The following is a 19,410-nucleotide window of genomic DNA, read 5'->3' as shown; positions in this document are numbered from 1 at the left end:
AAGCCCGCCGCACCGCTGACTCCGCAAGATTCTATTCTCATTCCCAACACATCGCTTCTCCACAACTTTTCTCCGTCATCTCCTCACCCTCTACTCTCACCATTGGCTCTCCATACGTGATCACTATGACGCAGCGACACGTCGAGAACCCCTCTGGAAATCCAAATTCTTTGCCTGTGGTCTTTGACCTGCGGGAGTTTGGACTAACATCAAGCGAAAGAGAGACCAGTAAAATGGGCAGATGGATCATATTGAGACAACGGAGTCCAAGCTCTATCGAAGATGGAAGACAAATAGAGGGAGAGGAAATCGATTTATCACCCTCCAACCCAACACCCACAGAATTTGGCTTCCCAATCTTCTCAAAAGATTCTAATTTTGAGCTCAACGAAATGCAACTCAGCGTGATAGAAAGAGAAGAGGAAGAATTCATATCACTGGCGGTTGGTGAGAGTAGGACTTTCAAAGTAAAGTGGGCGCTGACTGAGGAGCAAGAAGAGGGAATGGAGGTGGGCGAAAAATATAAGTTATGTTATAGAGGGGGATGGAATTTCTGGTGGGATTTTGGGACGGTGGAAGAGATGGAGCAACAAGAGGGCAGAAGAAATACGTGGAGGAATCAGAAGAGTAGCACACAGCGTTTGTGGATTCCTTGTACAAACTTGGTAGAGTTTGAAGTAATCGAGGAGGAAGAGGTTATAGTTCAAGACAAAGACGAGTAGACTGCCAAGGCTTGATTAAGAGTCAAAGGATCAATTGACAGACTTGAGCAACTTGGAAGACCTCTGATACATACTTGGCGATTGGGACACCTCCTACTGTGGGGCAAGTAGAATGATACGGAAGTTTGGCTATATATATATCCTGAGAAAGTATTCACAACATCACCAAAGGACACTTTTACTTTATCATTTTCATACACAAATTCATATTGAGAACTTTCTTCACATTCAGCTTCTTGCCCATTTCTACATAAAGTAAAAATGCTGTCTTTCTATGATAAGCTCTGAGAGATCGTGAGATAAGAACCTCAAATGTTCACAAACTACGAATATAGTGATGCCAATGGACAGAGGGTAAAGATTAGACATTGGCGAGCGAAATTTTCTGTTAGTATGGTGGTGATGTATCCATTCAAACTAGCCATGCTTGAAACACCACCTTAATACTTCGTATTTTAATACCATAATTAACGATAGAAGGGTCTCAGAGCGTGGCCTATAGCACAAGAAATTTGAGTGAGATCGAAATAAAATGCAATACTTGAAACCCTAGCACGTATGCTCACTATAAATTAAAATAGTTATCATGATCGACTGAAGTTCAATCGTTACTACGAAACAAATCCCAAAGGGAGAGGCTGAGTAGCGGCCAGACGGGCCGCATCTATAGAACAGGAGAGTACGAGCTATCAGAACATTTTGATTGGATGAAGTTTATGTTGTTCATCAATTGCTAGACTATCTATCCGCTGGTAAGAATCCGTCAGTGTGGAGTATCTTGAGCTAGGTAGCAGGATAATTAGAGAACCTGTCTTGGGGTCTAAAATTCTATATTTTTTGCTCTAGTCAGATCTGCATCACTTTGAATGTTTCCAGTTCCGTGAATATCCAAGTGCTATCTATTTATTCAACTATCAAAGAATTATCGATGAGCATATCATCTTTACATCCCCTAAAGATCCTCATATGTAAATCACTCAATATCCAAACGACCTTGACAGAAAGCATCTCCAAATACACATCTACAACTAGACTATCAAACCTGAAGCCAGGACGACAACTATATAAATCCACTCTTAAAAATTAGACAGAAGAGTTTTATCCACAATTTTAGTATATCTCAACTACAAGTCATAGCCTGGATGATTATCATAGAGAGAGGTAGTTCACTCACAACACTAGATGCAATTTATCGAAGTAGATACCAGATCTCATGTATTATATTCGTAAGCTAATGTGACCGAGACCAGCCAGTCTCTCAATGTAGCATAAAATATCTCAGTAAATACCATCCATAAGAACTCACGGGGATCCTCCAACGACCAATAAATCCTTCCAATACCCAAATGATTTCCTAAATCTCCCTCTACATTGATCAATTGAACTCTCCACCATATTCCTGCTGTCCAAGCTACCAAACGCCGACTCCATAAGCTCAAATACTCAAAAACACAAAGTAAACACCAAGCTGAGCTATGGCCTTATCAATGTAAAACTCTTTGAATAAACTCCCAGACCATTTTCACAACTTCGTATTCACGAGATCCCTTTCCGTGGCAAGAGTATTTGACCAAACAGATATGAGCGAGCTGTTGTAGGGGCGTATCCGCCTTGATGGCGTCTTGGATGATGAATTCAGCCAATAGATCGATTGGGATCGGCAAGACTTGCATGCCTATTGTAGGATCGTAAGTTAAATACTGCGTTGTATATTCACACCAAGCTTTACATACAGCGTTGGTAGAAGGTATTCTGACCGAGATTGGTTGACCAGATAATGGTTTGATAAATCCTAGTGGGCTTTGGGTAGAAGATGGTAAGAGTGCGCTAGTAGAATCCACGGCACAGGCAGAGGCGCCACAGTTTGTGCCAACAACGCTTGAGTTACCAATAGGGTGTTTCACTGCGCTCGAGTTTTCGACTGCCAAGGTAGTATGTTCATCGAATTCAGGCAATTGAGGTTGAATGGCATTCGATGCCTGTCTGCGAGGGACTTCATGGGGTTACTTATTAAGACTCGCTGGAGTACGTCGGTAGCAAATAAATAGCTACTTACCAGGAGGACTTTCTTCGGGGCGAAAAGCAAGTGCAAAATGATCCATCTTTACCCCGTCTAGCTTGTGAACTGTGAGTGACCTAGGAAAAACGTTTCAAGGGGAAGCAACGTGGCAGCAGGTTTCCTTGATTCTGGCTGTGATAGGATGGAGATAGTAGAATCAGCGATCTAGTGGCAAGACATCTGCTTCTGGTCGACATTGATGATTGTAGAATAAATTTCCACATCGCCAAATTGTATATTCATTGAAGCAGATGAATTCATATCACGTGATTTACCAAATCAATAAGACATACATCCCTGTAAGGTACCGACTTGACCGAGAGATAGGTGAATGATTTCCAGCATCTGGGGAGACTTTCATATCTGAATTTTTCCATTCTATAATGTCAACCAACTTGGGTATATGCATGAATTTCACGATATACCTCCCTAAATAGACGACACGATTTGTGATGCCTTGTAGAGCTTGTTCGAAATTTCGAAGGGACGTTTCCATTATTAAAGCCAAGAGAACTGATGCTCCAGCGAACGTCGATCATGTTCCTGCATGATAATATGCTAATTGCCAGTAGCATGTTATTGGTGTGGGCGAACCAATCCTCATAAAGAGCGTGGCAGTATCCCGGTATCAACAAGTTGACCAACGTGGACGAAATCTGTACAGCAGCGGACGTGTACGTGCGAAATAATCCGGGTGAGGGGTTGCATTCGGAAAATATCTGACGCTTTCTGGCGAATACGTTATATATAAATTCGACCATCGTCTCATTAAAGAAAAGTTATTCTTCAGAGCTGCAGTTTCTATGCTTGAGAATATGGCTTGTCGAAGCAAATTTGACAACATGGCTCCTATATTTTCTTCCAAAGGAGAAAAGAGAAAGGAACAATTCAATAACATGACGGCGAAAAGATTTGGTTCAAATGGCAGAGATGTAGCGGCTGAGCTGCGTACTATTGGTTAGTTCCCGAGCATCGAATGATCTTTTATCATACTTTATCGCTGACCGTTACTATAGCGGACGCCCTGGAAGAAACCCTCGAGTTCCAGCGTTTGATGGGGAAAAGATCGAGAACAGAAGATCCAGAGGGTATGAAGTTTGATTGTTACACAGCACTTGGAGTTCAAACTAACGTAATAGCAGATCGACTCCTTGCGCAACTAGCGGAAGTGAAATCCAAGGATGATAAGGCAAATGGCATGCTTGACGACGACAAACCCCGGCTACCAATACCATCTCAAGAGAGGTCTATGTCTAGAGACTCCTTACGTCGTACCAATCGGTCGGTAAACCTCAACGGAATGCATGATGGGCAATCCGATCCTAGATCATATGGAAGAAGTGCTGCGGAGCGGCTACCACTAAATAGGCACTTCCCTGAAAACGATGTTCCTCAAGAGATTATGCGCCCAAGCTCCACACAACCAGGTCGCTTAATGACGCCGCAACCCGCTAGGGCAGCAACCTTTCCCTCTATTAGATCAATGACACCACAACCAACTCCCACGAGTATCCATTTCCCCTATCGTTCAGAAGTTCGGCAACATAGCCAGCCACCGTATGCTCGCACTCCTGGCTATACATCTATCATAGCTCGTGGTATTCCAGATCGACATCGCAGTCGACCGCCACCCTCGCAGCGCTTATACGAAGTACCTGATCCCCCGCAAACATACGGCTTCGATGTACCTCCGCAACTCGACCCAAATCCATATTATCGACCCCAAATCACGACCCCTGCTGAACGTGCTTCCCGAAGGGATCGTTTTCCTCGAATGTCCGAAGAACGTAGGGGAAGAAGAATGGAGCCTACTGTAAGACCAAAGCATCACGAAACAGTATATCAGGTTGATTCGAATATCATTGAGCGAGAGTATGATCCCGAGAAAGACGAAGATGCTGAATCTATCGGATCCTTGGATCATGTCCAGTCGTTCGCTTCACCCCAAACAATCAGACCTCAAAACAGAGTAACTTGGAATGGATCATTTAGATGACGAGAACCAGATGTTTGTATGAAGACTCCTTCAAAAGTCACCCTTTGAGAATTCATCATAAACTCTACACTGGTTGGGCAGTGAAGCAACTACACTTTGTTCTGCATACCGTTGTCTCTCCCTCTGCATGGGCATTTCACTCGCTTTCTCTCTTCGCGAGAACTAAATCTTATCCACGGCTCAATGCAAAAAATATACTCTGATATATTATCAGACCCACGCCAATTCTCCTGACTACTCATCCACAATTGCCGGAGAGAAATATCAAAAATCAAATGTTCAAAGCCTGGAGAAGTGTAGATATAGCCACTAGTTCCATTACTGAAGTTATCGAACCACCTTAAATGGATTTGATAGAACTGATGGTTGGATCAAGTGTCTTTGGGTTGTTATGGTACAAATAAGAGTGTGTGGGATGATTCCTGAGATCTTCAGAAGAGCAGTTGTGGTTGAGATTACCTAGTTCTGAAAGCATCTTCGGGCCGACAATCATCCGGGTATCCGTGCAGGAGAGTGTTCTTGGCCATTATTTCTTAGAGGTAGTTCCTTTAGGGAGCTAGTTAGATTATACAATACAATGTAGTACAAATTGCCTTTGTCTTTGGACTTTGTGAAGTTTTTTAGACAGCAAATCACAAGCGAGATCTATCAACATAATCTTGTAATGTATATATATATACAGTCCCGGATCCAAGATCGACAAGTTCTACATGTTACCGGATTCAGCACTGTAGGTAAGTAATACAAGTATTTGTGATAGGTAATGAGGTTGAATATCTAATCCTGAATTAATCGATCGTCGGTAGAAATTTCTTCACGAATTTTGGGTAGTATGTCTTGAACATTCTTGTACACGTCAGGAGAGAGCCAAGAAACATGGTGGGTAACACAACTTCGTTTGATGATCGCTAGTTATGTTGAATGTCACAGTGAAAGAGCCTGCTGGACCTTTCTAATTCAGACATTTTGGATATTAGATAAATCTACTAGTTTCATGGTTCATTCTGACCAATCCCATATGTATGGATAAATCAGGCCATTCCACGTAGCTCATACTTTGAGTGAGCTGTTTGTGTCAGAATCTTTCAACCTTCCTATGAATCCATCCTGATGTCTTGGATATACAATACCGGGCGAAGAATTCGTCATTAGGTGGGCAAACAGATGAAACATTGGATAGCATACTCCAGAGTGTGAGAAGACACGCCTTTCCGATCTTCCTTGTTTCCGACTGAGGAATAGTCAGGCTCTCAGAAATGAACTTTCGGATCTAGAGCCCAAATTGTAAAGTCCGTCAAGGTTTCAATATAATTCGTGGAAGCCGTTAAAAAGACGGATGACAACGAAAAATTACATAAACTTTGAGAAGAGTGAAACCACCTACCTATGACAGTTCATACTCACCAGGAAGAAAAGTGAAAGTGTATTGTGAGGGGACGATCATTCATAATTGCTATTCGAGAAACCCAATACTCGGCTTCGTAAAATATGTCCCCCATTCCCTGAGACCCTTCATCGCAATATGCAATGCCCTCAGGATGACTGATTTCGCCATACTCCCCAACATATCATGGTATCATTTTCCGCCATACTGTAAGTTCATTTGTCCAGCCTCTTAAGCAGTGAAATCATTTGGCCAGCACTTCTCCTTGGTCCAGCCCTTATCTTCGTGCTTTGTAGCATGGCTTATCAATTGTGCCTTGTTTGTGTTGACCAATTCCATCTTGCAGAACTCGCACTATAGGCGGAGTTAGCCTTAATTAAAGAAAGGTTGGTGCGGATTATAGAGAAAGAAAGTCGCAAGAGATATCTAAATTTGAGACGTACTTTTGACTTTGGTGCGGCTGCTTTGACTGGAAGACCATTTGCCTTGACCGGGGCGCGGGTGCCTTCCTTATCGGCCTTCTTGTGCTCACGAGCAATCTGTATGCCAAATTAATTATTGCTCTTCAAATGCTGTCAATGATCAAGGTATACGCACTCTGTCTTTCTTTGAAATAGGCATAGTGAAAGGTAGACTTGTGGATATGAAGATAGAAAAGTGATGTGTGAGATTGAATGTAAATCAGAACTTTGCGAAAAAGAAAGATTAATCTATCGTTGAAAACGCTAGCCCAAAAATTAATGCCGGTAAAAAAGCCACACCGCTCGGAAGTTATATTCCCCGATCTGGTGATCTTACTTTCAATTGCCCTCCAGCTGTAATAACTTCATACTTGGTCAGCATTCGTTCTCTGGAGAATTTACTGAGTAATTCTTGTTTTGATATTTATCTTGTGCAATGTGCAAGACATGATAGTCTGTACAAATGGAAGTCTCCAGAGAAGATCAAAACTCATACAACCAATCGTCTCATTAAGATGCGGCCTTTATTCAGCTAAGGAGGCTCAACTCCCTGGCTGTAGATTAATCGATATCAAAGTCGACGTTGAGCTCTTATGGTTCCCTGCGACACTGTTTTTTTTGTGGTCCTGGAAAGAGTTATCGAATCCAGTGACTTTTGAACAGCACAAAGTTGGTCTGCTTAAATTACTACATTTTGATTGTCGCCTGCCAAGTTCTGAGTGTGGACACACGAGAGTCGTTCCAAAGCACGCTGGATTAGGGGACATGAGTTGCATCTTTTTCGGGTGCTCAATATTGCTCGTTGTTCACAAATTCAATGATCATTACAGTCCGATTGGAGATATTTTTATCCGGGGAATCATGGAAGGAGGTTTATTGAACCGACGTATGATGATCTACTTCGGAAAGAAGTTTTCACTCTGCGCCGATGTCAAAGGCAAATAGAAGTTTTGGCAGTCACCTCGCCCGCTCGTACTATTGACAGTCCAAGCCGAAGAGATGAAGTATAGCAGCCACCATAGCTTGTGTCCGTTGCCCTTTAGACATCGATATGTCCCGCACTTAATCTTTCGAATTTCACCACACTCCTTTCGTCTTACGCAACTTGCCAATCTCATCATTCAATGTATCGCTCACTCTAAAACCCCACGTTGAATCCCCTATCTCCTTCTTCGCCCGTAATACTGTTGCTAAGTCGGCCTGGTTCTCAATCTGATTCCATTATTTATAGTTCGCGCCACAAGACATCCCATCAAAATTTACATCTTCTTGATAAGAATTCTTAAGACAAGAATTCGCAGCAGGGATTATAGCTTTTGAAGCTGCTTGTCGCTCATTGAGTGCTATATATTAGTAGAGTATTTCAATATCCTTTACGTCGTCTAGAAATTCTGCAAATTGCATGCCTAATAATCCGACGGTTGAGACGTACCGTTCCCCCCTTTGTATGGTTGTCCTAGAGAGGGGTGATGGGAAAATATAAACATACTGCGCATACATGGCTTTTTATAAGCAGATAGTACCGTTTAGTCAGAAACGAGGATGTTATGGACCATATCTCTTAATTCAGCCCAACAAGTCGCCACAGTATCGCTAGATGTGTAAATGACGCAATAACTTTCTCGAGAAGAGACACACACAAACAATATCAAGACCTAAGATAGTGGCAAAAATGAGTTGGATAAACATCTTTTAGGGATATCAATACATATAAAAAACGAAGAAAAAGAAATTAAACTGTCGAAACTCCCACTTGCTGACTTCCGGTCCTAATCCATCTCATTTCTCCTCAGTCTTCCCCCCTCGCCGATAACCTCCTACCCAACGCTCCAGTTTCAAGCCACTCAAACCTTGAAAGGCTCTACTTTTTGCACCCCCGAATAAACAATCTTACTCGTCATCGCCGGCGCCGCCGCCTTGGTACTTGAAGCCTTAACCGAAGTCGCGAGTGTACTCGACGCTTTAACACTCGAAGTTGTAGGCTTAAGACTCGTTGCAATCGAAGTATGAGCGCTCGACGCCACACTTGCAATTTCACTCGAAGAAGAAGTCACCGAAGCAGGATGTGTAGAAGATCCAATAGCAGATGTAGATGTAGAGATGAGTTTCACACCACTGCTGCTTGAAGATTTAACCTCAGTGGGTCCTGCTGCGACGACCGAGGTACTACTTCCTGCATTGGTGGCTTTAAAACTCGACGTAGCACTGGCAGTAGCTTTGGAGGAAGATCCGCTTCCACTTGCGTTAACGGTAGTATAGATTCTTGTCGTACTCGAATCCACAATCGTCGTAACTGAGCCTGAAGCCGATGGTTTCGCGGAAGTGATGCTCGTCTTTGAACTAACATCACCTGTGCCCGAAAGACGGAAACTTCCAGTTGCGACAGGATGAGTACCATTTTTACCCATTTCAAATGCTTCAGTTCCCGATGGTGCTTTTCCGGAACCAGACGGGGTAACTTTAGGGGTGATTGTCCCACTTGTTTTGGTACTTTCTTTTGTGCTAGTTCCTCCATTGGAGATAACTGGGGCACTTGTTACTCCAGTTCTAACACCTGTAGGGGTTGTAGTCACGACAGCCGCTTTGGTGCTTGAGGATAGAGGAATGGTGGTAACGGCGCCTCCTGAACCAGTAGAGGTGGTGCTTTCTGTACACGTGGTATCGATACTGGACGATGCACCTGCTGTTACGACCGCAGTGACGGTAGAAGGAAGATGAGTGACGGTTGAGACATGTACACTTGTAATCCCACTAATCGCTGTAGCGGGATATCCCGGAATACCAACACCACCAGTGACGGTCTCTAAGACTGTTGCTATGATAGTTGCTGTGTGAGCGTACTCTTGTCTTTTATCGTTGTTTTTGATCTTGATGCTGTCAGTAATGAGATTAAAACTAGAGTTTTTTCAGAGGAAGAACCTACAGAGTTTGGAGAGACAGATCCAGGGTCTAGTTGATCAGCAGGAGGAATAGTCTTTCTCTTCTCTAAAGTTGTAATAGCATCCGGAGCCATCGATCCAGGATCTAATTGATCCACGGGAGGGATGGTTTTTCTTTCCTCTAATTCCCCAACATCTCTAGGAGTGACCGGGACAAGTTTCTCCAATTCTCTCTTTGAATGGCCAGATACAACGGGAACGAGTTTCTCAAGATCTCTGGGCGTAACCGGTACAACGGGAACGAGTTTTTCTAGCTCTCTCTTCGAATGGCCAGATATAATAGGGACAAGTTTCTCCAAATCCCTCCCTGTAATCGGAACCAGCTTCTCCAGGTCCCTCCCCACAACTGGCACCAACACTTCCACCTCTCCATCAGATCTTTTCTCCGGATCTGCTGTCCACGAAGTAAGAGACTCCGCCTCTCTCTTGAAATGCGTGACCGGAACCAATGTCTCCAATTCTGCTGCTCTCTTACCCACCGAAGTGAGCGGAACGAGTTGTTCTACATTAGCCCCCGTGTTGACCGGAAGTGCTGAGATCTGGAGTTGTGGGTGTTAGAATCATTTTTGGAGGAAAATATACAAGTTGAAATCAATTAAAGAGGAAAATTGTATCTTACCAAGTTCGGTAAAGCAATCAGCAGTAACGCTGCTGCTTCTCCAATTGTAAGACGCATTTTGAAGTAGCTGAATCTAGCCCTCAAAACCTCTTCCTGCAGAATGAAATAAGAGGCAAAAATAACAGATTTGAAAAATATAGAAAAATCCTCTATATCTTTCAGAACTTCAAAAGACAAGAAAGCTTTCTACGAAAAGAGCGTACGAAGAAAAATAATGAATGTATACCACAACTTCAGTAAAGAACGACAAATTGCTTTTGCAAAGTAAGAAAAAGACCTTCAAAATACACCTTAGAAGAGATAAACCACAAAAATCAATAACAAAGAATTCTCAAGGAAATCAAAAGAAAAAAGTGGATAGGAGAAATAGAACATATGATATACATATCAAACCTCTATACCTACATACTCATCCATCCCATTTCACCCGTCAGCAACAGTGTAACCTCACCCATAGGATCAGAAACCATAATTTCCTGAACAAACAGGGCATTTCTCCTTCCAATAGCATAGCATATTATGGCATCGCATCCCATAAGTCAAACAACCATCCATCTCTCCATCATGGAGAATCTCAATTTCCCTTCGTCTGCCCCGAAAATCCTCATTCTTTGATCTTCGTTCCCATTTCCGTTTTCTCAGCGACGTTAAATGAGACAATTATATCCTACCTACCCAGGACCCTACCGACATACTTTAGCTGCTATCCATCTTCTCTCTTGGCCTCTCCGACACAAGGTATCCATTCTATACTATCTTGTACGACAACACCATCCCCATCCCCATCAGCATCAAACGCACACCCCATAATCCCCTCCCCCATCTCACCACCTGCCTCACAAGTCCACCATACCATACCATAACTCAAAACCCCATCACCTCAAACCCTCAAACCCTCATTTCAACCATCATCCCCTCGTACTCCTCCATCATACTCCTCCCAAACCTCCCCTCAAATCCCCCTAGGAAGCCACAGGATTCTGAAAACTCAGCACGCATTCCCACCACTCCTATCTTTAACCTCTAAACCCAGCACGTCACATCTCATCCCATCTCATCTCATCTCATCTCCCTCCATTCCTCACACGCGCACTATAATCTCCCTCCTGAAACCTTATCTTGTTTACACCCCTCTAAATAATTAAAATCAGTTCAGATCAGGGGTACCCTTCGTGGCGGTGCACATCATGTTCTACCTAGCTATAAATAGCATTTCCGTACCACCTCAAAACACGCCAAATCAAATTGTCAATTACCTCATCATTCCCAGCACGCCAAACATATAAAAAAAATACACCCTGCTTTCACAGCTTCACAGTCAGAATGTCACATTCAGATATAATATATGTATCCGTTACAAGGTGTATATATTTCACACTTGAATACTGAAATATACATCCCTACTGCACAGTTCTTCAATCCATCCAATGAATTGAAGACTTGGGAAAATAGTGCTTACAAACATTTCCACGCATCCCTGAAAGAAGGATCATTGTTTACATTGCTGATTACCCCGAGGCTGACGCTGGAAATTTGACACCAGAGAGGAAGATATGAATGGAGAACGATTACTGAAACGTGCGAGCAAAATAGTTATGAGATTTAAATTAGATATCATATTTGTATCTGTGTGTGTATGGATTCTACGCATCCCTAGACACCAATATAAGTGCAAGGCCTGTTGGCCTTCATACAACCACTTGTCTTTAATCTTTCTATGCAATTCTATCATGCCATACTATGGCTCATGCAAACTGATTAGAAAAACCCTATCGCAAAATTATCACTCAAGTATGCGTGATTGTACTGTATCCCGGTCCAAATGCCAATACGCGCATCTTCCGCTACGTGTGCTGTCAACCATCTTAACCCCCAACGCCAGCATGCCAGACCACCCTTTACAAAAGAAAATCGTGTATCCAACCACGAGGTATCTCATGAGCGACTCAAAGTATGTACCAATAAATGTCTGTTATACAATATGTACCTGAGACAAGAAGAATAAATTAAACACCAACAACTTGTTCGTCATTGCGAACATCCACACTATCCATGATTTCTGGTGAGCTTGGTCGTTTCGGAGTTTGGATTTCAAGAGAAACTATAGCATATCAGTAACCATATATTTGGAGTTGAGCAGGGAGGAACATACCATTAGGTCTAATAAACCAACTGAAAGTAAAAGCCAACACAAAACACGCCGTTAAAACCAAAAAGACTGTCTGCGTATAGGTGCCAACAGTTTGGGCGTAAATTAGATTAAAGATCGTAGGGCAAACAACTCTTGCTAAAGCGTGTAATAAACCAGTAGCCCCCAAAAGTTGTCCTATTTGATCGTGGGGTACGTGCTTGGTTAATGCCGATTGTAGTGTCGGAGAACCTACACCACCCATCGAAGCCATGATTCCAGATACTACAAAAAGCGGGCCACTACGGGCTACTGTGAATCCTAAATATCCAATAATCTCGCAAATGATAGATATTCGAATAACAATGAGATCGGTTGAATCAGCGCCAGAGTGATTCTCTGGTATTACGAGCCCTGATTCTCTGCGCTGTCTTCTACGAGGTATAGTCCGGACGAGGTAATTAAAAATAGGGAGGAGAACGACAAGAGTAAAGACTCGAGTACTGTTGACCACCGACATGTAAAGACTTGTCTCGGAAGTCTTCCATCCAAATTGAAAGCCTGAGTAGTAAATGATGACAGTCATGACCCCCATGGCAACGCCAAAGATAATCGTATCGACAGTTGCAAGTAGAACAAGATTTGCGCGGACGTGTTTGGTATTTCCGCCACCAGTGGGCCACAAAACTTTGAGTGTTGCAAGAGGATTCTTGCTTATTAGTGATCTTAACCAAGTTTGATTGGCTGTAAGCAGACCTTCAACGGCATGCTTTTCACGAGCAATCTCTTGACGTTTCTGAGTGAGTGACTCAGGTACTGCGAAGAGTAAGAAAAGAATAAAGAAAGTATGTATGCCGAGGGCGACATAAAATACCGTGAGCAGGCTATCGGTTAAGCGAAGTAATGCTGCAGCAAGCAGAGGACCAAATGCGATTCCAGAAAACAAACAGGCGTGAAAATAGGCAAAAGCTACCGCCCTTTTAGGGGGAGCGGTGCAGTCTGCCGCATATGCATGAGTGAGTGCCATTCCCGCAATGAAAGAACCACAGAGACCGTCAAACACGGCACCGGCAAGCAGCCACTTGTATGAAACAACATCTGGGTATTTTCCTGCAAGGATGGTAACAATTTCTGTCAAAAAACTACCAAAGCTTGAGATCACCAGAATCTTCTTTCTTCCATGTCGGTCAGACAAAGCCCCAAGTACTGGGGACATAATGGCGCTGATTATTCCAGTAATGACCGTGATAGCCAGCATGAACTTGGTAACCAGCGATTGTACTTCAGGAATCCTGCATTGCGGATTGTCGGATTCGAGTAACACAGGTGCGAAAAGGAAGTTTGGATCTTGAGAAGATCTCTCTGCGAGATACGATCGGCATACGAGGGCGAGAATAAGATTGAGTTTTGGTACAATGATTCCACCAACTGCGAGAGCTAGTAGGAAGAATGGAAACAAGAGCCAGTATACCTGAGGACAAACATATTAGTATATATTGAACCAAGAGATATGTAATAGAACATACAGATGGTTTATGCCACCAAGTTAGCCCCGCAAAATCTCCATGCCCCTCCCAAGATGTCTCCTCACTCCCTCCACTACTTTGCCCCTCATGTGCCCTTTCATTGCCCATTAATGGAGCTGTCTCAGACTCCGGTGTTAAGATCGATTTGCGAACTCTCGTATGCCTCCTCAGCGCAGTCATCGCGCCCCAAATAGTCATTGGCTCCTCTGGCCGTTGGTCTGCATGTTCGTTCTCCATTCTCATCGTCATCTTATCGTTGTATCGCCACTCAGTATAAGTTCGATTGTGGCATTGAGTTCCAATGACGTCGGTGCAACCAGGTAGGATATTTGTTGACAGTGATTTCTCGTGCCACCCAGTAATGTAAATACTGGCAGAGACTGAAGAAGATTCTATATTATATACCAAAAGAAACAATTGATTAGAAATGAGAGTGCAAACCCAAGCTTATCATCTAACCCAGCTTGCCCAAGATAGGAAGATAGTTAAGCAGAAAAGTGGGCAGGGCTGGCTCTGTTTGTGCGCGTTGGGTGATATGTAGACTGGTAGAGGAGATAATCCACGAATAACTTCCTCTAAGGTTCTTCGCACGATTATCAATCAAATAATGATTCTCAAGGTCTCGAACTCTGTTCCCTACCTAAGTACTTAATGAAAGAATGAAGTTCAAGAATGAAAGGAAGCCAGTGCTACCTATCTATCACCCACACCCGAATTATGGCAAGGTAGATCAAACATGACGACACCCAGTGTTATATTAGCAATACGAACCCGGTACGGAACATAGCAAAGGGCGACTTCCAACATAACAATGATAACAATGATAACATACATATCAAGCCCTCAGCAAATTGATAAGTCAAATACCATATCCTACCTATTACATACTTACCAGGTAATCTTACTACAATACATTGTTTCAAGTAGGGAAAGAATGCAATAAAAGGAGATTTCTTGATTGATAATCGCGGTTCCCACTGTCCGATTGGTTCAAGACATTAAAAATGTTAATCCGGCATGGGATTCGATACTCCGCGCGTGTGCTCTGTGATGGAAATCTTTACTCGATGACTTCATCACTATCTGGGTGACAAGCTATCCTGAAAGCCACACTTGAGAGGCATGTATCTACCAATACCAACCCACGCGCTGCATCCATTGTTCACATCGCACATATCGTACATATCGTACATATAGATAGAGTCTACCGAGGTATCAATAGATTGATCGTTTGTCTTATTAGGTTTTGAAAGCTACCTAGCTACCTATCAATTTTATATTTATACTCTCCTCTGTTTCATTTTCACATCAACTAGTTCCTCTTCATCAGCAGATGCCTTGTCTAGATGGTGACGTCTGAGGAGCTACTCTGTACGGAGTAAGTCGTGGCTAAAGAGTCCCACACCATGTAGTGACCCGCCAGAGTGTATCAGTTAGGTTAGTGACCAAAATCGGCACGATGTTGTCCCTGATACCGACGCGGACTTCTGAGCATATGCATCCCGCTCATATTCGCTTCATAATTGGCTGTACACTAATTGACTGATCTATTATAATACATGTTCATAACTACCATCCCCCCTTTCCTTATACGGCTAATGCTTTCTCGGGTCCAGCGAAGAATTTCTTAGTTTCGGCGCATTTCTCACTCTTGCATCCAGGACATCTTAACCCCATTTGAACACTACAAGCCACCCCGCTATCCATGTGAGCTTTAGCAATATCGGCTAGTGCTTGAATGAATACTGGAGAGCCATTCAAACTTTCGGATCTCTTGATGGTATCTTTGTGACCTGACTCTCCAATGACTTCTTCATCCAATTCATAAAGTGTTTCGATATGGTCGGATGTGAATGCGACAGGAATAAGTATGAGATTCGTTTGACCTTTCTTAACATACTCCTCCACAGTATCACTTGTCTGAGCTCCTAACCATGCACTAGGTCCAACTTGTGATTGCCAGCAAAGTCGGTATGCATGAGAGTGACCTAATCTTTGCATCACGGCATAGACTGTAGCAGCAACCTCAGCTGGATATGGATCACCTGAAAAGAGTTAGCGACCTATTCCTTTCACAACTTCGACAGACGTACCTCTATTAACCACCGACATTGGCAAACTATGCGCTGAGAACAGTAACACGACGTCTTTCCTATCCTTCTCGGGGTATGTCGCCAAAGTAGCTTCGATGTTCTGTGCAATAGCTTCAACAAGACCTGGGTGAGCTGGCCATCTATCAATCACACTCCAATCAATTGTTCCATCGCTACCGTTTGGACTTCCTGCTGCCTTTCCCTCAAGCCTTTGTCTCCACTTCCATAATTCGTTCAAACTACTTCCGGTGGTCGAACAACTATATTGAGGGTATTGTGTGAATGCCACGGCTCTTCCACCCTTTCCGCCACCAAACCCATCTGCCAATAATTTGTTGTACATTTCTTCAGTGAGTGGGTTTGCATATCTGAATGCTACGTAAGGTTTGTGCGGAGCAGTCTCAGGCGACATCTTATCCAATAACTTGCACATCTCTTCGGCTTGATATTCTGACCATTTTCGAATTGGGGAACCGCCACCAATGGCAGCGTATTGTTTTTGAATCTTTGGCGTGCGTCGTTTCGAAATGAGAGGGCCAACATAGTTCTGAAAGCGTCCAAGGGGAATCAAATCGGCATCTGCCTATAGGGTAAGTTGTTAGAGGTGAGGATGGTGGCGGGGTTACAATGAACATACAAATAATCTACTCAAGAAATCTCCAACTTCATCTGTAGTCTGAGGGCCACCCATATTCATGAGCACCATTGCCGTCGGTCCCCTCCTTCCCGTCGCATCTTGTGTTACTGGTGGTACCGGAGTCGCAAAAGATCTGGATTGGTCTGCGCTTTTTCTCTGCAACAATGATGTTGTCGCAGGAGACGTATTGCTGGTGAGGCGAGAAATGGTAGCTTGTGAAGCTCGTTTTGTAAGCTGGCCTACAGCTTTTGGAGTTCTAAAAGACATCTTGAAGTATTCAGACAGAAGAAGAAGACGATTATCACTCAATGGATAGATTGAGCATCAAAATCGTAAAATTAATCCTGTAAGATTTTACCTTTTCTCAGCGGATATATATTATAATTTGTAAAGACAACTTTCCCTCTCATCCGATTGCTAGAATATGAACAAGGATTAACATGATGCTTGGATCGACGGAGCTCTCAAGATGCCGATGTCTCTAAGCCAATCAGTGTGGAGAGATATGGAATTGCCTTATCACGTGTCAACGCACTCTAGCGTATGTAAAGGCTGCTCCACTTCCGCGGTTCAACGCGTCTGCCTGATCGTTTAAGCATTTCCATTCTCATCCCCACCCACATCCCCATTACATGTCCTCAGATATTATCATCCTTTACTGTATTGTTTTCCCAATCAATATTCAGTCGCTGTCAAGATTCTGCTGTGTAGGAACTCATTGATCTAGAGTCTATATCCTCATTTCATTCCCTTACTTTTGAACAGGATAAACAAGCATGGCAGATTCAGAAAAGTGGAAGCGCGAAGAAGACGAAGAGGAGGAAGAGGAGGAAGAGGAGGAAGCCGATGAAATTGTGAGTTTCTCATACCTCCTTCAAGATCCAATCGACCCTAACATCTACCATTAGGACTATCGCACACAAAAAGATGCAGTTCTTTTCGTCATTGATGTTAGCGAGTCGATGCTTACTCCTCCTCCACCTTCCGATTCAAAGAAAGCCGATACAGACAGTCCCACGCTTGCGGCTCTTAAGTGCGCACACATGATTATGCAGCAGCGTATTATCTCCAGCCCGAATGATATAATGGGTATCATGTTATATGGTACAGAAGAAACAAAGTTCAAAGACCAAAGCGGCTTGGACACCTCGGTGTATCCTCACTGCTATCTTCTCACAGACCTTGATAAACCATCTGCGCAGGATGTCAAGGCGTTGAAAGAGATTGTCGAAGATGGGGAGGAAGCGAACAAAATATTGATCCCAACGGAGGAAACTTTAGACATGAATAACTTGTTATTCTGTGCCAATCAAATATTCACAACAAGAGCGCCAAATTTCGGATCAAGAAGATTATTTATTATAACCGATAAAGACGATCCACATTCCGGAGATAAGTCCCAAAAATCATTGGCTGCAGTTCGAGCTAAGGACCTTTATGATATTGGCGTTGTCATTGAACTGTTTCCAGTCTCGACTCGTGCCCATGAATTTGATCGCACTAAGTTCTATGATGTATGTTTAGACCGCCTCCTACTTGAATTTCGTTACTTTTCGCTAAAGGGAAAATAGGATATTATTTATCGTGACCCGCTCGCAGAAGACCCACCCAATGTTGGACCGAACAGTCTCAAATCTAACGGTGATGGATTGTCTCTATTAAACAATCTTATCTTGGACGTCAACTCGAAGCAAGCAGCCAAAAGATCTCTGTTTTCCAATCTACCATTCGAAATAGGACCTAGTCTCACTATATCTGTGAATGGATACAATGTTCTCCACAAACAAACTCCAGCTAGACGTACATTCGTTTGGATGGGAGGAGAAGTCCCAGAAAAGCCAACATTGGAAACGACACAAATGGCGGAAGACACAGCTCGTGTTATTCAGAAGGTAGAAATCAAAAAGGCCTATCAGTTCGGCGGCTCACAAGTTCTTTTTACTCCGGACGAGCAAAAGCAACTGAAGGATTTCGGACACCCAGGACTTCGTATCATTGGTTTCAAGCCTCAATCTATGTTACCTTTCTGGGCATCTGTCGATAAATCAACATTTATATATCCAAGTGAAGCCGACTATGTTGGCTCGACTCGAGTTTTTTCTGCTCTATGGGAAAAACTTCTCAAAGATAAGAAAATGGGACTAGGATGGTACATCGCTCGCAAAAATGCAAATCCCACCATCGTTGCTATCCTACCCTCAGCTGAAAAATTGGATCCGGCCACAAACCAGCAGATTTTTCCCGCCGGCCTATGGCTATATCCCATGCCTTTTGCTGACGATCTCAGAACTGTAGCAGCACCAGCTCCCATCGTTGCACCAGATGAGCTCATCGACAATATGCGCATAGTTGTACAACAACTCCAGTTGCCAAAAGCTCAATACGACCCAAGGAACTACCCAAATCCAAGTCTACAATGGCACTACAGAATTCTCCAAGCTATGGCGATAGAAGAAGATGTTCCTGATACCCCAGAAGATAAAACCGTGCCCAAGTACAGACAGATAGAGAAGAGATGCGGAGCATATATTGCCGAATGGGGACAATCTCTAGCTTCTGAATACGAGAAATGGTGCAGTGAAAAAGGAAATGCGTTGAAAAGAGAGCGTGATGAGGGAATCGATGAGCCTGAGGTACCGAGGAAGAAGAAGGTATTGGTGAAAAGCTCGGCTAAGAAACTAGGCGAGATGGATAAAGAGGAGTTGAGCAATTTGGTGTTGAATGGAGGATTGGAAAAATTCAAGGTGGCTGATCTGAAAGATTGGCTATTGGCGAAGGGTTTGAATGGTGCGGGGAAGAAAGCTGATCTGATGGAGCGGCTGGAGCAGTGGGTGGAAGATAATTAA

General features: G+C 43.3%; 8 protein-coding genes across 8 annotated transcripts; 3 read left to right on the top strand and 5 right to left on the bottom strand.

The window, feature by feature from the left end:
• Positions 1 to 125: 125 nt before the first annotated feature.
• On the top strand, positions 126 to 722 carry EAE97_010168 (uncharacterized protein; the record flags this gene model as incomplete). Its single annotated transcript, XM_038880683.1, has 1 exon — positions 126 to 722. One exon carries the CDS (start codon positions 126 to 128, stop codon positions 720 to 722), a length of 597 nt encoding a protein of 198 aa, XP_038728393.1.
• A 1,484-nt stretch (positions 723 to 2,206) lies between these two features.
• EAE97_010167 (uncharacterized protein) lies at positions 2,207 to 2,824 on the bottom strand (the record flags this gene model as incomplete). Its single annotated transcript, XM_038880682.1, has 2 exons — positions 2,207 to 2,715; positions 2,779 to 2,824. 2 exons carry the CDS (start codon positions 2,822 to 2,824, stop codon positions 2,207 to 2,209), a joined length of 555 nt encoding a protein of 184 aa, XP_038728392.1.
• Positions 2,825 to 3,076: 252 nt separating this feature from the next.
• Positions 3,077 to 5,288, top strand: EAE97_010166 (uncharacterized protein). The gene is made up of 3 exons (XM_038880681.1): positions 3,077 to 3,738; positions 3,798 to 3,869; positions 3,924 to 5,288. The coding sequence occupies exons 1-3, from the start codon at positions 3,585 to 3,587 to the stop codon at positions 4,775 to 4,777; spliced, it is 1,080 nt and encodes a 359-aa protein (XP_038728391.1). The 5' UTR covers positions 3,077 to 3,584; the 3' UTR covers positions 4,778 to 5,288.
• A 1,104-nt stretch (positions 5,289 to 6,392) lies between these two features.
• On the bottom strand, positions 6,393 to 6,782 carry EAE97_010165 (uncharacterized protein; the record flags this gene model as incomplete). Its single annotated transcript, XM_038880680.1, has 3 exons — positions 6,393 to 6,515; positions 6,605 to 6,700; positions 6,759 to 6,782. 3 exons carry the CDS (start codon positions 6,780 to 6,782, stop codon positions 6,393 to 6,395), a joined length of 243 nt encoding a protein of 80 aa, XP_038728390.1.
• A 1,684-nt stretch (positions 6,783 to 8,466) lies between these two features.
• Positions 8,467 to 10,237, bottom strand: EAE97_010164 (uncharacterized protein; the record flags this gene model as incomplete). Its single annotated transcript, XM_038880679.1, has 3 exons — positions 8,467 to 9,489; positions 9,546 to 10,100; positions 10,181 to 10,237. The coding sequence occupies 3 exons, from the start codon at positions 10,235 to 10,237 to the stop codon at positions 8,467 to 8,469; spliced, it is 1,635 nt and encodes a 544-aa protein (XP_038728389.1).
• Positions 10,238 to 12,186: 1,949 nt separating this feature from the next.
• On the bottom strand, positions 12,187 to 14,083 carry EAE97_010163 (uncharacterized protein; the record flags this gene model as incomplete). Its single annotated transcript, XM_038880678.1, has 3 exons — positions 12,187 to 12,281; positions 12,333 to 13,779; positions 13,835 to 14,083. The coding sequence occupies 3 exons, from the start codon at positions 14,081 to 14,083 to the stop codon at positions 12,187 to 12,189; spliced, it is 1,791 nt and encodes a 596-aa protein (XP_038728388.1).
• A 1,338-nt stretch (positions 14,084 to 15,421) lies between these two features.
• Positions 15,422 to 16,831, bottom strand: EAE97_010162 (uncharacterized protein; the record flags this gene model as incomplete). Its single annotated transcript, XM_038880677.1, has 3 exons — positions 15,422 to 15,879; positions 15,928 to 16,510; positions 16,565 to 16,831. The coding sequence occupies 3 exons, from the start codon at positions 16,829 to 16,831 to the stop codon at positions 15,422 to 15,424; spliced, it is 1,308 nt and encodes a 435-aa protein (XP_038728387.1).
• A 509-nt stretch (positions 16,832 to 17,340) lies between these two features.
• On the top strand, positions 17,341 to 19,410 carry EAE97_010161 (uncharacterized protein; the record flags this gene model as incomplete). Its single annotated transcript, XM_038880676.1, has 3 exons — positions 17,341 to 17,418; positions 17,473 to 18,078; positions 18,136 to 19,410. 3 exons carry the CDS (start codon positions 17,341 to 17,343, stop codon positions 19,408 to 19,410), a joined length of 1,959 nt encoding a protein of 652 aa, XP_038728386.1.

Source organism: Botrytis byssoidea (assembly GCF_014898295.1).
Source record: "Botrytis byssoidea strain MUCL 94 chromosome Unknown BBYS_026, whole genome shotgun sequence".
Classification (NCBI taxonomy): domain Eukaryota; kingdom Fungi; phylum Ascomycota; class Leotiomycetes; order Helotiales; family Sclerotiniaceae; genus Botrytis; species Botrytis byssoidea.
Note: the sequence above shows the minus strand (reverse complement) of the source record. Positions and strands in the feature narration are given on the sequence as shown.